The sequence below is a fragment of the Xiphophorus maculatus genome, chromosome 13 (genome assembly GCF_002775205.1).
Source record: "Xiphophorus maculatus strain JP 163 A chromosome 13, X_maculatus-5.0-male, whole genome shotgun sequence".
NCBI lineage: Eukaryota > Metazoa > Chordata > Actinopteri > Cyprinodontiformes > Poeciliidae > Xiphophorus > Xiphophorus maculatus.
Genome location: NC_036455.1, coordinates 5,416,626 through 5,432,785, shown reverse-complemented (window position 1 = coordinate 5,432,785; position 16,160 = coordinate 5,416,626). Strand labels below are relative to the sequence as shown.

General features: G+C 37.4%; 1 protein-coding gene across 1 annotated transcript; it reads right to left on the bottom strand.

Moving 5' to 3' along the window:
* Positions 1-487: 487 nt before the first annotated feature.
* On the bottom strand, positions 488-15,146 carry LOC102218942 (carnitine O-acetyltransferase-like). Its single transcript, XM_005796425.3, has 15 exons — positions 14,754-15,146; positions 14,272-14,496; positions 13,401-13,519; positions 11,893-11,946; positions 11,026-11,191; positions 8,336-8,510; positions 6,295-6,385; positions 5,969-6,056; positions 5,790-5,890; positions 4,848-4,967; positions 3,506-3,628; positions 2,938-3,073; positions 2,801-2,863; positions 2,577-2,714; positions 488-1,730 (listed from the first exon to the last, which is right to left on the bottom strand). Exons 1-15 carry the CDS (start codon positions 14,817-14,819, stop codon positions 1,527-1,529), a joined length of 1,869 nt encoding a protein of 622 aa, XP_005796482.2. The 5' UTR covers positions 14,820-15,146; the 3' UTR covers positions 488-1,526.
* Between the last annotated feature and the right edge of the window lie 1,014 nt (positions 15,147-16,160).

Here is a 16,160-nt window from a genome sequence, read left to right as displayed (position 1 = left end):
ATCAATGAAAACAGGAACATTGTTGATACAAATCTCAAATTAATAGTGAATTTGCTACAGTTTTGAATTGTGGATCAAAGGGTCGCAAACGATCCACTATCCATCCATCCATCCATCCATCCATCTTCTTCCGCTTATCCGAGGTCGGGTCGCGGGGGTAGCAGCTTCAGAAGGGAGGCCCAGACTTCCCTCTCCCCAGCCACTTCTTCTAGCTCCTCCGGGGGAATCCCGAGGCGTTCCCAGGCCAGCCGAGAGACATAGTCCCTCCAGCGTGTCCTGGGTCTTCCCCGGGGCCTCCTCCCGGTGGGACGTGCCCGGAACACCTCACCAGGGAGGCGTCCAGGAGGATCCACTAATTAACATTAATTAAATAATTTACATCACTTGAATTCTTCAGTATCCTAAATATTCATATGTTCAAATATTATTAAAAACACAAGCTGCTGTAGCTGGTTATATTTTTTGTCTCAAAACAAAGAAACTGAGGTCAAGTGATCAGACTCTTTATTTATTAAGGAGTCCTGCAGGTTTAAACAAACGCCTGCAGAGCCATCCGAGTGGGAAAACCTCAACATGTAAGATACAGCCACAGGGACATTCCCAAGTTGAAGTTAATTAATCTCAACAATGGAAATTACTTTTAATGCCATTGTTATGCTAGTTATCACATCAGAGAATCAATCCAGGTTTTAAAATGGAACAATTCCTATAGAAACAAGCATTTCCGTATCTACTCGTTTACTTTTTTAGCTGATCACAACTTCTATGAATTTTTAGTTGGTAATCCAGGACTTGGGCACAGAAGCCTGTCTATTACTTACTCTTCAAATTAGGAAAGACACGAGAACATGTACTTCCAAGCAAGGCAGAAAATGGCAGTAAGAAAATAGCTGCTCGCCTTAACTTGCCCATATCTACAATCAGAGCCATAATTGAAAAGCCTAAAACAGAAATGGATGAAGACACAAATGTAAAGTCAGAGCTTTCACATTTGTAAAGGTTTTACCAGCAAGTTTCCCCCAATAAGATGCACATCCTGCTTCGTGTTACAGGGTCTGTGTATTTTTTATTAGTATTTTTTACCTCAGATGCAAAAGAAACCTTCATTTCATTTATAATAACCTCCTTTGGTCCATTTTTAAACCTACAAAAATCAAATTAACTGCTGACAGAGCAAACGGTGGTTTTATGGTGGAAAGTACCAGGAAGGCCGGTGGCTGTCTCCCAACTCGCAAAAAGAGGAGTGCAGTGATGTTGAGCTTTGGTTAATGCTGGAGTGTCAGGTAGCTTGTTTCCGCTTTCACATTTGAAGTCAGCGTTTAATCAGAGTTTCATACTGAAAGCGAGAAAAATCAGCAGTAAAAAAAATTATCAAAAGCACAGCAGAGCCGCAGAGTTCAGCCTTCAGGCGCCGATGGAAGAGTAACAAGAAGCATAAATGAGATACGAGCCTCGTAGAAAACATTTAGAAAGTTTCTTTTCCCTTATTGGAAGGAGGGTTCATCGTGTTTGTTGCTGCAGCAGCTCTACACGGTAGGCTGCAGCAGCTCCTGCAGGTCGCACAGCGTTTCCTTCAGAGTGCGAGCCATAGTCTCTGCGTTGGTCTCCTCGCAGCAGTTGAAGGCGGTGACGGCGAAGTGGACGTGGTCCGCCTGCGGGTTGTAGCACACGGCGTAACCGTCGGGAACGAGCGGCCCGAAACACATCACGCTGTCGGTGTTGGTGGGAACCTGCAGACGCAAAACAAAGGATTAGTTCTCGAAATAAATGTAAAACATCTTCCATCACATCAAAACCTGTTGGCAAATATTAACTAAAAGTGAGCCTATTAACTTAAATCAACCACATTTATCTGATGCTGGAATAACTCATAATAGATTTATTTCAATGTTTCAAAATGCTCTGAGAAAAAATGTAACACGGCTTATATGGATATAAGAAAAAAATGGGTACATTTTCATAAAAAAGTATCAGAAATTTTCTAGAAACAAGAACATTTTATATTAATCTCAGAAATAAATTTTCTAGAAAATAAACTACAAAATTTCTGAGTTCCAAAAGTTAAAAAAATGCCAGAAATAAAATAAGACATTTTTAGATTAATCTTAGAAATTTTCTAGTAAAAACCTGGAAAATTTTCAGACTTTTTTCTATCAAATTTTCAACTTTTCAAGCTAGGAGATTTCCATGTTTTTGTAGAAAATGTATTTTGGTGATTAATATCAAAATATCTGCATTATTTTTTCTAGAAAATTTTCTATTTTTGAAACTCAGAAATTTCCAAGTTTTTTCTAGAAAATGTATTTCTGAGATTAATCTAAAAAGTTTTTTGGTGGAAATTTGCTCCTTTTTTTCTATCAACAGTGGCCCTAATATGCCGTCGTAATAAATGCGACTAAACAGTCAGTACAAAAAGGAAATCCAGAAAAAAATGTGACTGATGGTAAATTAAACAACCTTGAAGCTGGATTTTCCCCAAACGAATGAGTGAGAAATAAAAATACCACACACACACATGCTGAATAAAATGAAAACATTTAAATCTACAAACGTCGTCCAGCTGTGTGAGAACAGACCTGTCCTGTCCGCAGCTTCCAGTGCGTGGCCAGGCCGTAAGCCGTGTCCATGAAGATTTTGGGAATGCTGAGTCCTTCCTCGATGGCCTGCAGCTTGAGCCCCAGCAGGTGGCGGTCGATGCCGTGTCCTCTCAGAGCCTGAGCGGCACCAGGAGAAAAACATTACCAACTGAGACTCCAGATCACACAAGAAGCTGAGGAAAGCAGCTTCTTGAGGCATTTACCTGCGCGGTCAGCTCTGAGTACGCGTCCACTGCTTCTCTGAGAAGCTCCAGCTTCGCTTCTCTCTGCAGAGAGACATGAAGGGTCAGAGCTAAAGAATCAGAAAGACGCGGACGAGTTCCAGCAAACCTTTCCTCACCGCTACGGTCCGATCGTCGAAGGCCAGGATGAACTTGAGCGCCTGGTTTGTGGGCGAGCGGATGTACTCGGTCCGTCCTCCTCTGAACATCCTCTGTGAGGCGATGTCGCAGGCAGGACAAACCTCGCTGTGAACTCTGCAGGAAAACGTCACAGACGGTAAACACACCGCGGCGTTCGCACAGAGGAATTCAAGAACTTTTCAAGCATTTTCAAGGCACGTTATCAAACTTTTCCAGCACCAAACCTTGGAGATAAACACAATACAAATGAACTAAAAAAAAAGACAGTTTCAGCATCATTGATTTGTGTTATTAATGAAGCAGTATTCTACATAAAATGCAAAAAACACAAAATCTTGTGAAGTGTTTTTGTATTTAGTGTCTATTGCAAAAATCCCAGCAGAGCACCCTCTAGTGGTTATGCAGCTCATCTGCAGCAGGTTCTGTTTAGGTCTTACATTTGGTGCTGCTACAAACCTCCAACAGGTGCTAGTAAGACTTTTGTTTTAAATCAGAAGCTTTTTAAAATAAATGTGATCGTATTTTTATGGTGGTCCTGGTACCGACCTGAAGTAGGACAGCTGCAGAGCCACCTGGATGAAAGAGTTTGGACTCAAGTTGTGCTTCTTAGGAAGCTCTTTGCCGAACCTTTTGAAGTTGAAGACGTGGACGTCGAGGTCGTTGATCAGACTGAAAGAATATAAACAATAATTTAATCACAACTTCTACAGCAATCTTCTGTAGGATTATAATCAGATCATTTTATCTGGTTATAAAAGGAGCAAAACACACAACTTCCAGGTTTACAAATAGTCAAATATTCTTAATTTCACTGTGAATTTGCAGTAACTATTTATGCAGCAGTCGTCTGAATACCACTGAGTGACAGTGTATGTATATGGAAATACAAATATATTTAAAATATAATATTTGAATATCTTTTCTCATTCTTATTAAGAATGGGAAAATATCTTAATCAAATTCCAGAAGAGGCCTGAATTCAATTCAATTAAAAAATACTTTATTAATCCCAAAGGGAAATTAAGCAGCAAAAAATATTTAAAATATTGCAAAAAATATTTTTGCAATATTATAAAATGTAATATTATTACATTAAAATAAATCATAAATGACATATTATATAATTTAATACAATATTTATAATATAATAAATATTAAGGCATAATATGTAAATATTAAATTATATTAGTACGTCATATTATTAAACATTATATTTAATAACATAAAACTTAAATTACAACCAAAAAGCTTCAAGAAATAAAATAAAATTTCACCAGTAAACATGTCTGCATTGATCAGATTTGATTTACCTTTCACCAATTTTAATCCACATTTTATAATCCCTGCTCTCATAATTCATGTTTTAGTTTTATTATAACATTTTATGTTTAAAGTTTAACTTCTTGTGTTTGTTTTTTTATTCATATTTGCCATTTTTCTACCTGTTAATGGTTGATTTTGATGCTAAAACAAGGCTTTGGCTTCAGCTGCTAAAATAATCAACATATTTTTTCCCCTTTATCTGTGAAAATCCAAGAATAATAAAAAGAAAATATTCCATCTGAACTTATCTGTCAGTTCAGAGCTAAAGAAATTAATTTCAAATGTGCTAAAAAAGTTTTGCATAGCGTTTATGATCAGATGAAGCAAACAGAGGAAATATCCGTCATGTTCTTTCATCCAGCAGGAAAATAAAACTTTCTCTCCTCACTGCAGTGAGCAGACGAATGATTTATGATCGTTCTGAAAATATGCAGCTCAACACGAAGGTTCTGAGTTCAATCTGTGGTCAGGAAAACATCGACTCATTTCGTTTTACTCGTTAGATTTGCTAAATCCAGCAGGAGGAAGTTGGGCCTGGTTGGGTAAAAAAAAACAACACGCTCACATGTCGAGGTTCTGCTTGGCCTGCTCGATGTCCCTCTTGATGTCCCGGTCAATGTGGAAGTAAAGCTTCTTGGGCATCGGCAGAGGAACGAGCGGCGCCCTCTTCGGGTCGGGCATCTCACTGCCGACAAACAGAAAAATATTCATGAGCAGAAAATATTGGCGACGCTTCATTTGAAGAGATGTGGCATAAAATCTGTCATGAACATGAAGGATTCTTCATAAAGAAGGATTTATGAAGAATCCTTCATAAATTTCTTCATAATTTATGAAGAAATTATGAAGCTGTTATGAACATTTTTCAACCATTTTTAATTACATTCAAACTCAAATTCAAAAACACTTTATTGATCCCAAAGGAAAATTAAATGAAATAAGTTTTAACATTTTTGCAGCACCAAATTTAGGAGATAGAGCAACACAAATGAACTAAAAACAATGGTTTTATTCCACTATTATATGAATTTATTACTGTTATTATAATAATATCTTGCAGCATTCTACATTGCTGGGACCAGGTGAACTAAACATCTAACAAAATGTATGTTTTGAAATGACTCAGACACTCCCAGCACACCTGACTGGTCTGAGAACAAAACACTCAAATAAATCCCGAATTTTAATAACAGAAACTTTTTCCAGTTACACAATAAATCACAAAGGATTGCTTTCCAAATTCTGGTTATAATCAAATGCTAGATTGTACTTTATTACAAAGCTGTGCAGTTTACAAACTCTGAAAACATTATTTGAATTCAAGCATTTCTAAGGATTTCAAGCACCCATTTAAAAGTGATTGAATCATTTTAAAACCCTGTTTACACCAGATTATAGTTATTGAGGCCGTTTCATTCGTGTACAAGCTTGTCCACCAGCTCTGGTGCTCATCCAGCATAGTAGTATTTGTTATAGTAGGAGTATTTTCCAGACCGTTTTATCTCACCAGTACTCCTCTATGTGGTGCAGCAGGCTGGCTATGGGCGGGCCCTCGGCTGTGGCCTGTTCGTACAGGAGGCCCCATGATCCGTCCTCGCCCACCACAAACTGTTTAAACAAATACCGGTCAGAGTCAAATACAATCAGCTTCTCCAAAGTGGCTACATTACTGGTGACCAGACACACCTGCAGAGTTTTGTCAAACCAACGGTTGCCGCTGTTGGAGTACGTCCCGCCTCCATGTAGAATCTGAGCCGCCTTACGGCTGGCGTACCTGCAAGATAAAATCCAAAAGAATGAGATTCGAATAAAATAAAAATAAAAAAACATTATTCTTAAGGGTCTCTAATGCAAACAGCGCAGCGTTTCACAATAGTTTCAGTTCAAACACAGGAAAAGACAATTGCTCACTGCAGCAAACGTCAACAAGCGACACAATCATATCTGCAGAGACGATTACGCAACAAGTTCAGCAAACACAGAAAGCCGAGAATGCGAGCGTGTGCACATACTTCTCATCCGATATCCTCATGACGGGAGAATCCAAGCACAGCGAGAAAAGACCCGTCTCAATCATCTGCACCGACTCCTGGTTCAGTTTGTCTAAAGAAAGAGAAAAAGAAACAGAAAATATTCAAGAAATGTTTTTTTTACATTTATTCAAAAATGCATGTCTAAAACATCCATCTCTCTCAATCAGAATAAGAAACTGAAGAAAGTTGCTGCATCTGCAGTCCCAATAATTAGCAATGGAAGCTAACATTAGCATGCTAACATTAATCTCAACATGGAAACATTGTTTGTTGCAGCAGATTAATAAATGTTTCAGACAAAATTATCAATAAGCTAATACATTCATTAATAATTGTTCCTCCTGAATATCTACATACATCATCAACAATAATATGTAGATAAAATAGTCTTTGCTGTAGTTATCTGTCACTTCTAGCTTATGAAGTAGAAGCCGCAGAAAAAAAGAAAACATATTCAGATTGGACAGAGTGTTGCAGCAGTTCTAAGGATTGCATAATCTGAAAGTCTGTGCTCAGCCAAAAAAAAAAAGAACTCTTGATATTCAGAAAACAAAGCCACTGGAAACTACAGTATGAGCTAGCACTGGCCTTAGCACGCTAATGTTAGCCTTAGCATCTACGCACAATTATTTAATTGAATTATGAAGTATTTTATTATGTTTCAGCTTTTTCAGATAGATCTAAAGAGAAAAATAAGCAAAACCATAAATAAAAAAATAATAAAATAAACTTTATGTTTGTGCTAGCTTTTGAGCTATGCAATATTTTTTTCAGACTGTGAAAAGAGTGTGGCTATCAGGAAAATAAGAGCTCTCAAAATTAAAAAGGTTTCCAAGGTTTGATTTAGCATGCTAATGCTAGCAAAGCTTAGCTTGTGTAGGATTATTTCACTGCTATTGAGGAATAATACACTGCATTCAATCAGCCTTAATTAAAAATTTAAAGCATTTAAGACTGTTCAAACCAAGGATACGCATTTATGATAATATACATACTTGCATAAACAGTTTGTAAATTGTAAATCTATTTGTGAATTTAAAAAAAACTAGAAGAAATTGCATTTTATGGTAATTATCACAGATGAAGAATTCAGTATGAAAACCAGAGGAGGGTTCTAAGACAAGTCAAATTAAAATATCCATATATGGCCTTTTGCTGCAGCGTCACAGAGCAAACAAATGTTTCCCACAAGTTGAATATGTAGGAAACTCTCCCCTAAAACTATGAGATGGTCCAATTTTGTGTTGTTACCAAATGCAAACACAAGACAATTCAGATTAATTAAAAAAATTAAATATCTCTTCGTTTCCAAATTGTTCATTTTGATCTGTTTTGATTACCGTATTTTCCGGACTATAGAGCCTCAATGTAAACCGCACCTACAAAAAAACAAAAAACTAGTATATAAAAAAAGCTTATATACCAGCGACATGTATAAGCCCCAGGTATCTCCGCCGCTCTCAGTCCATTCCATTCCACAAGGACGCCCTTAATAAATCTGCTACTAAGGACGCAGGCCTCCGTCTCCAACGCCAAACCATGGATTCGTTCACGCCGAGCTCACATGCAGCAGCAATCGATCTGTACCGCCAGATCGATCTGTACCGCCAGATCGATCTGTACCGCCAGATCGATCTGTACCGCCAGATCGATAGCCCTCAACTTAAAAGCTGCATCATATGAACTTCTTCGTGTTGTTTCCATGATGAGGGGGTATGAGTTTGAAAACATTTCTCCGTCGTGCCTGCTGCTAGCATGTGCTTGTACTAAATGAAAATCAGAACTTTCTTTGACTTCCAATGATTCACTTCCTGCTAAAGAGCCCCCTGGTGGTTGAAGAAAAATCCACAGAAAAGCCGCACAGGGCTATAAGCCGCATGGCTCAAAGCGCGGGGAAAAAGTAGCGGCTTACAGCCCAAAAAATACAGTAATCTCTTGTGGTCCAACTTTAAACCACAGCCTTGATTGAGAGTTAAATACCACTGAACTGTTTGGAAAGTGTGATGATGTGCGGTCGAACCTTTCAGCAGGCGGTTGTACGCCTCGCCCCATGTGTGGCGGTGCTCGCTGGTCAGGATGCCCATGGGCTCCTTGTCCGTCTTCCAGGACTGAGACCTGATTCTGTGCAGCTGACTGTGAATCTGACTCTCGGTCATCCGCGAGCCGTCGCTGTTGTAAACCTCCAGCTGGAAGAACTAGAACCAGGAAATGAACCGTTAAATCACATAGAGGAGACATAGACTCACCATGTTTAGTGATTAAGTCAACAATTATTGGATTTTCTTTTTATTTACATCATTCCTTGTCTGTAAGGAGATTATTAAAAAGTTTTTGAAAACTTTTTAATTAAGGATTTTGCTTTATTAAAAGGGCGCTTATCATATTTTTGTACTTTCATTTGAGTCTCAACTGCTTCTAAAAACAGCCCAGGCATTTACAAAAACAAACAGCTGTTTTAGGCAATAAGTTTATGTTTTTTGGTGTTTATAAAATGAGTTTCAAAAACCTCCCAACTGTTAAGTTACATTCTGTGGGCACTGGGCCGTTTCCTAGCAACTCGAGCCCCGTTACCTAGCAACCCAACTGACCTCTGGTACATTTGGTCAGCTTGTTTTATCGCTGTTAAAGAGAAATTTTGTTTACAGTATCCATTTCATTTAGTTTGGATATTTAAAATGTCTTCCAGTTTCATTGTTAAATGTTTGTTAGAAATGAAAGTTTACTGATCTTTGAGAAGGCGTACTTGCTTTTAATTTGTACAAAATATGTACGTGTACGTTCTGAATTTAAAATAAAAACACTTTTGTCCGTAAATATGTTCTACCAAAAACTCCTCAAGTGGCATTTTTTATTTTATTCTTTATATTCACATGGTACATATGGCATGTTATTTCATTTTAGACAACAAAACGTTTCTTTTCTTACTTGAAAAAACCCAATGCCAATTTTTGTGTCCGATTAATCAATTAATCATCAGAATAATCATTGGTTGCATTATCGTACCATTATATGTTAATATTATACCATTACAATATAATATTATCTGTTATAGCAATAACTCCTAGAACAATTTATCACCCAGCAAACGTTGCTAGCTTAACAGGCCTATTATAGCATTACAATGATCTCAAAACAACCAAGACTTCATTAACATGACATTCATGCTGATCATCAGTACAAAGACAGGAAGTTACTCTAAATCTGAAAGGCACCTTCAACTCTGACCTTTGTGGTGGGTTTGAAAGTTGACCTTTGTCGCTCCATGAACATAGAAAAAAAAAACCGGTGTGATAAATTTGGTTCTCTGTAGTCGACTGAGGCACAGAGTTCATTAAACTAAAACCAGATTGGCAAACAGCTACTGGACAGTGAAGCACTTTGTGTAAAGGTCAGCCAGAATAATAAAATGTTCTGGCCGGGTCCAGGTCTCTGCACCTTCTGGATAAAAATGTTTCACATGAGATGTTGGGATTTCAGCCTCCAGCTCTGGCCCAGCCTGGACTTATTTGAAACATCAGAAGAATCTCATGCTGTGTTCAGTATCTCCTTTGTCACAAAAGGTCATCAAGACTCTTAAACTCCTGAACAGGAAGTAACACATCCCTTCCTCTCTGGGTCATCAGAGTTATTTTTCATCCATCTGAGCCAAATACACAAAATCTACCATGAAACCAAACAGGTAGCAATAAAATCAGGACATGACCTCAGAGCTGCGGATGAAAACCGATAGTTAAAAATAGAGACGCCTCCCAACTACTTCAACATATTTTTACTCAAGTACAAGTAAAAAGTATCCAAGAAATTACTCAAGTATGAGTAAAAAAAGGATTTGGTAAAAAGTCTGCTCAAGAATTGAGTAACTGATTAAATTATCAATCATTTAATATTTAAAAATTACATCAGACGGACCAAAATATAAAGTTATGTGGACATTTTGGCATTTAAAGGACCAAAATGACAATAATTTATTAAAAGAAAAGGTAATAAAATAAGGCAAAATAAAAATTTTCCAGATCAGTTTCTTTCAATAACACTACAAAAACACAATCTTAAGTATTTTAAGTCTAGTTTCTACTTCAAATAACTCAGTACACTTGAATTAAGACAAAACTAACTTAACAAGTAACTTATCAGCAATGTATAAAAGCTTATTTTCAAATTCAAAAGCACTTTTTACTTTTATTATTTTCATATTTTTACTTTTATTTTAAGTAAATAATTCCTTTATGTTGATGAAAAAAATACTAGTTCATTTGGCAGATTAAACATGGAGAAAATGTGTTATAAGTAAAATGTAACCATCACTTTTTCATCAGTATTAAGGAATTAATTACTCACAAGCTTTTATATCTTGCTAAAGTTATTTCTAAGTTAGTTTTGTTTTATTTCAAGTGTACTAAGATATTTGAACTACAAAATAAACTAAATATACTTGGTAAGATTTGGAGTTTTTGCAATGAAAAAATTTTAACAAAAACTGCAGGTTTGTTTTTGTTTATGGTGAATTTTGTGGTTAAAACTAGTTTGTTTTTCATTCAGTGGACAAATAATGAATCAAGTAAGATCAGCGATACTTCATAGTAAAATTACTCAAGTAAAAATTACAGAGCAACAAAAACACTCCTAAAAGTGATTTTTGTTTTCTCAAAAACGTTACTGAAGTAGCTGTAATTGAGTAAGTAATGCCAGTCACGCCCCAGCTCTGCCCACCTGGTAGTTCCTGACCACAGTGATGTGGGTCGGCGAGCGTCGGGAGTTGCTGTAGTGAGCGACGTAGTCGTGTTTGGGTCCGGGAATCCTGCTGGAGGAGAAGAGGAGCGGGTACAGCTCCATGCACAGAGGCTTCCCTCGCATGTACTCCACTGGCAGCTGCCCACTGAGAGAAACACAAACACAAGCAGCTGTCAGGATTCCCACCGCTTTCATAAAAAAACCATCAGAAAACCACTTCAGGAGAAAGAACGAGACACAAGTTAAATAAAATAAAATAGCAAAAATATCAATTTTTTTTTAAAAATTTAACATCAAAAATTGAAATCTCTCGTGACAATGGTGAAACAAAATTCTTATATGGAAGTTCTCACTTCAAATAGTAAAAGATATGATGAATTTAAGGTATTGTCGCCTGTCCATGCAGTGAGCAAACAAAAATAAGGCAAAAACAATTCATTAAACTACAATAAAAATATATTCTATTAATAAATCCTTTCTATAACTAATGTATATCAGGAGGTAAACAGGTTGCTCCTCTAATCCACTGAGGTTTGAGATCAGCTGCAGATACTCTTAGTCAGTCCAAGTAAATTTAGCTACAGATTATCATCAAACGGCAGCCAAACACACGGCGACGCCAGCTGTGTGAAACATAAGAAGGGCAACAACAAGAGGGCAAAAAGACGAATGCAGCATGTAAACAGAGCAAGAGGAATCACTCCAATGAGGAATCACTCCAGAGAGGAATCAGTCCAGTGAGGAATCAGTCCAGAGAGGAATCACTCCAGAAAGGAATCAGTCCAGAGAGGAATCACTTCAATGTGTCAGAGTCTTCACTAAGTTATTGTAAAAGGTAAAACTCACTTGTTCACTTTGGCTCTGAAGTCCAAAACAGCTGCTATCAATTTAGATGCAAACCTGTGAAGAAAGGAATATATTATTACCGTTATGTTATGGATTTAAATCAGGGCTGAAAACTGTTTTTCATTTTGGGCCAAATCAAAAATCTGAATGTTTTTAAAGGGCCAGTTGTACCAGAATGTGTTGATAAAACCAATGAATTGGTAAATTATCAATAAATAGCTGTTTTAGTATTCACTAAGTGTTGCTTAAAATTAAATAATATTGAACATATTTTCTCACTGATCAGTCCATCCAGGATCTTGTTTTGGTGTTTTTCTGTAATTAAAATCACAGATTTTGTGGTGCTAATTTAGAAATACTTGTAAGGAATTTTTACGATATGTGATGTTAAATGTGACTTTTTTATAAATTACTGTATTAATCACAGACTTTAACTTGACATCCAGGAAGACTGAGGCAGCAGTCACTTTAACTCAATGTTTTTGAAAATTTTGAGAAAAAATTAGCAGTAAAACTCAGGAAAACTGTGTTGATCTGTTGATTTTGTGTGAATTTGACAGATTTGTGAGAAACTGGAGGGACTTGTTGATGTAATTTGGAGTCTGGAGGGCCACATAAAAAACTACAGTGGGCCAGATTTGGCCCCCGGACCTTGAGTTTGACACGTGATTTATAGGGTTTGACCCAGTGGTGTCCAAACTTTTTGCCATTAGTGCAAAAACTATTAAGTTGAGAAAACGTGAGCACTACATTTTCTTAAATTAAAAATGACGTTTTATTTCTGAAGACATTTGTTGTTTTTATCTCTAAACTATTTTAATAAAACCATAACAAGCATTATAAACAAAATCTACTAATTAAGCAAAGCAGTCTAATTTTTGAAAAAGGAAATCTGTAAATTATTGTTGAACCAAAATACAAACAGAGCCTTGCACAGTTGCTGTATTAAATATTTTCCAAAACTTTTTAAGGGTTCATTAGCCTTTTTTTTTTTTTAAACAAAGGTTGGGCAGAGTTTGGTTGCTGATTTCAGCAAAGTATCATAAAAAACAACAGACATATTAGTAAAATAAATATTGCTGTCTTGTATCTAAACAAACAAACATAAGAACATTTTATTTGTCTGTAAAAATCTCAATTTAATCACAAATTAGCTCCATCCAGAGGGCAACAAACGGCCCCCAGGCCACACTTTGGACATCCCTGGTTTAACCATTACATATAAAAACAATGTAATCTATGAGATAAAATAAATAGTTTAGGAAAAGAGTTTTTTGGTTCTTCTTCTGTTTGACTTTTATCAGACAGAATACATCCTCTCCTGATATGCGACGCCTCCACTATCTGACTTTTCTCCAGCAGAAAACAAAGCAAACGGCTCGACTACCAAACACAGATAATGAAGTCTGAACGCCACAAGTAAACAGCTTCTCCAGACAAGCTTCTAACTGCTCATTATGGGTCAAACTGTAGGAAACAACAGTGTAGTGATCCGTTTCTGAACTCACAGCAGCTGGCTCCTCCAGTCGTTGTAGTCCCTGCGGGGCAGAGAGATGGCCGGGTTGGAGTGGACCGCCAGGGGCTGCCTGCTCTCCAGGTACGCCCACTGGACCCACAGGTCTGAGACCTGGAAGGCCCACGCACAGGTCAACAAAGAAAGTTCAAACTTTTTGTCATTTTCTAAACATTTTTTCATTACTTTAGAGTTTTGGTACCAAAGCATTCCTCTGAAAATTTCAGGAAAACGATTGCTACGATGCTAACTAGCGTGCCAAAGTAAAACTTTATGAGTTTAAAAAGTTGAAAATGTGCTAAAAAAATTCAAATATTTTTGTATTAATCTCAGAAATCTTGAAAAACGTGGAAATTTCTGAGTTTTAAATTTGCTAGGAAAAAACTCTAATATTTTTTAGATGAATAAGAGAAAAATTCTAGAAAAAAATGAGGAAATTTCTGAGCTTCAAATGTCAGAAATCTTCATCCACCAAATTATTGACTTTTCACATTCAGAAACGTCTAGGTTAGATGTTTGTCGTAAATTTACTCCTTTTTTTCTATCTACGAAGTCTTTAATTTGCTCTTGTAAAAATGACATACATTTTCTAGAAAATTGGGCAAAATATTTACAGAATGAAACTGAATGTTGCTCTGTAACTGTCACCAGATGACTCCAATTGGTCCTTTTTGTTCTTGTGAGCACGTCATGGTTATTATTTGGGTAAATTAGTTTATTTATGTGTCTTTAACTCGTTTAAATATATCCAAAGATGTCCCTTATGAGTTTTACATGTACTTTGGACCGCGTCTTTTTTGCTTTTAACCACAGCAGCGATGCATCCGCCCATTTCCAGCTTTAGCATGTGCCTGCTTCACACACACCCAGTTCTTGGTGAGCCTGGCTCTCCTCTCCAGCCCCTCCTGCAGCTGCTGTCCCAGGCCCCCGGGCCTCCCGAACTCCTGCACCATCCTGCGGGTGTGGTTGAGCTCCTCCGGGGGCAGGAGGGGCTCCAGGGCCCTCAGATAGCCCTGCAGGGTCTGGGTCAGCGGGGGCACCGGCTGCGGGGGCACCGTGGAGTAGAAACACGGTTCCTGCCTCGGGGAAACCTGCACAAAAGAAACAGGGAAGCGTGTTTTTCTGTTTACTGAGCGCCTGGTTGGTCTTCCACTGGAGTTTGACCAGAGGTTATTAAATCGCGCCCCTGCAGGAAATGCACAAGATATGATGGTGGAAACTACATCCGCTACTCGTTATTTAATTACCAGCAATGTTTTTGGTAGAAAAGCCCCTTTTTGTCACTCTGCGAGGCGAGAATGTTAACAGAAACAGCACGAAAACAACTCGACAAAAACAAAAGACTCACCAAAGACAGCCACGCTCTGCAGGTTCTCGGGTGAATATTCTTGAAAATCATATTTCCTAGGATCATGTGCGGCCACAAAAAGGAACCTTCTCCTTTACGTCCACAGACGTATATAGCTCAGACCGCGCGGCGTCAGATCGCCAAAATGAAGCCCTGACCTCCTCCTACTTCTCCGCCATGGAGACGCACGGCAGCCCTCATCGCTCGACGCACAACTTTCTGAGAAAAGTTGATTTTTCGGGGCGGAAAACAACGCGGTCCCCCCTCCGCCTCTTCTCTCCGGTGGTTGTTCGCTTTGGCAGCGAGCATGCGGAGCCTCACGTAGTGGACAGAAGCTAGGAGATAACTACCGCCTGCCGCCGCTGAGGCGCACGTGCTGACGTAAAAAGGTTTCCGTAAACAGCTACGTGACCGACCCGCCAAAGCAGGGCGCAGTACCGTGTCTGGGCAAAGGGTGCCGCTGTTGCGCCCCCAACTCTAGTAAACAGCAGGTTCGCTAAAGAGCGGAAATGTGTTGTAAATAGCTACATTTACCCAATTACATGTACGTCAGTAACTATTTTAAAAAATGTGCTTTTAGGATTATTTTTTACTACGCTGTACTATACTTGAGTAACTTTATATAAAGTATCATTACTCTTACTTGGGTAAATTTTCAGGATTCGCTTCCCACTGAAAGAAAAACAAACGCACACCTGCAGTTTTTGTTAAAATTAATAAGTTTTTCTGTTAAAAGAAGATGATTTGGAAAAATTTTATTGCCTGATTTTGTTATTTTTTCTGTTACTCATATGATTTACTGACATTTTTGTCCTTAAAACACCACTATGTCCTTAAAATTCCACTTAACTTTGCATAATCTGTAATTCTTGTAGTATTTATGTGATTATTTCATACTTCCTGTGCCACTGTCAACTATAGCTTGTGAAAGTGGCACCTGATTTATTTTAAATGGTGAAACCAACATATTAAAATAAAAATAGGTCATTACTTTCTGTAACTGCGGACCGGTAAACAATTAAACTGACATAATTTCTTCTGACATAAAAGTGAATTAAATGTTAACAAAATTGTAATTTTTTGTATATGATAGAATTAAATCATTCATTCATTTCATGCAGTTTATTTAAGGATTAGTTTAAATAATCACATATTTTGTTTTTAGTATTTCTAGATTTGAATAAAAGGTTAATTAAAAAATAGTACAATGGAATACAAATGGAAACTTATTCTTAAAAATATTAGAAGTATTTAGTTTGAGGTTATAGTGATGACCTTATTATTACAGAAATCTTTTTATTTGGGTTTCAATTTTGTTTGTTTTTATTCACTGTATATATTTTACAGTAGTGGAATCAATAAAACATTTGGGAAAAAATAGAAAATAACACTGTGGGACATCTGCTG

Coding starts and splice junctions, on each gene's coding strand:
- LOC102218942 (XM_005796425.3), bottom strand. CDS start 14,819: ATGATCCTAGGAAATATGATTTTCAAGAATATTCACCCGAGAACCTGC. Junction 14,497..14,753: donor GCAGAGCGTGGCTGTCTTTG/GTGAGTCTTTTG, acceptor TCTTTTGTGCAG/GTTTCCCCGAGGCAGGAACC. Junction 2,864..2,937: donor TCGACGATCGGACCGTAGCG/GTGAGGAAAGGT, acceptor GTCTCTCTGCAG/AGAGAAGCGAAGCTGGAGCT.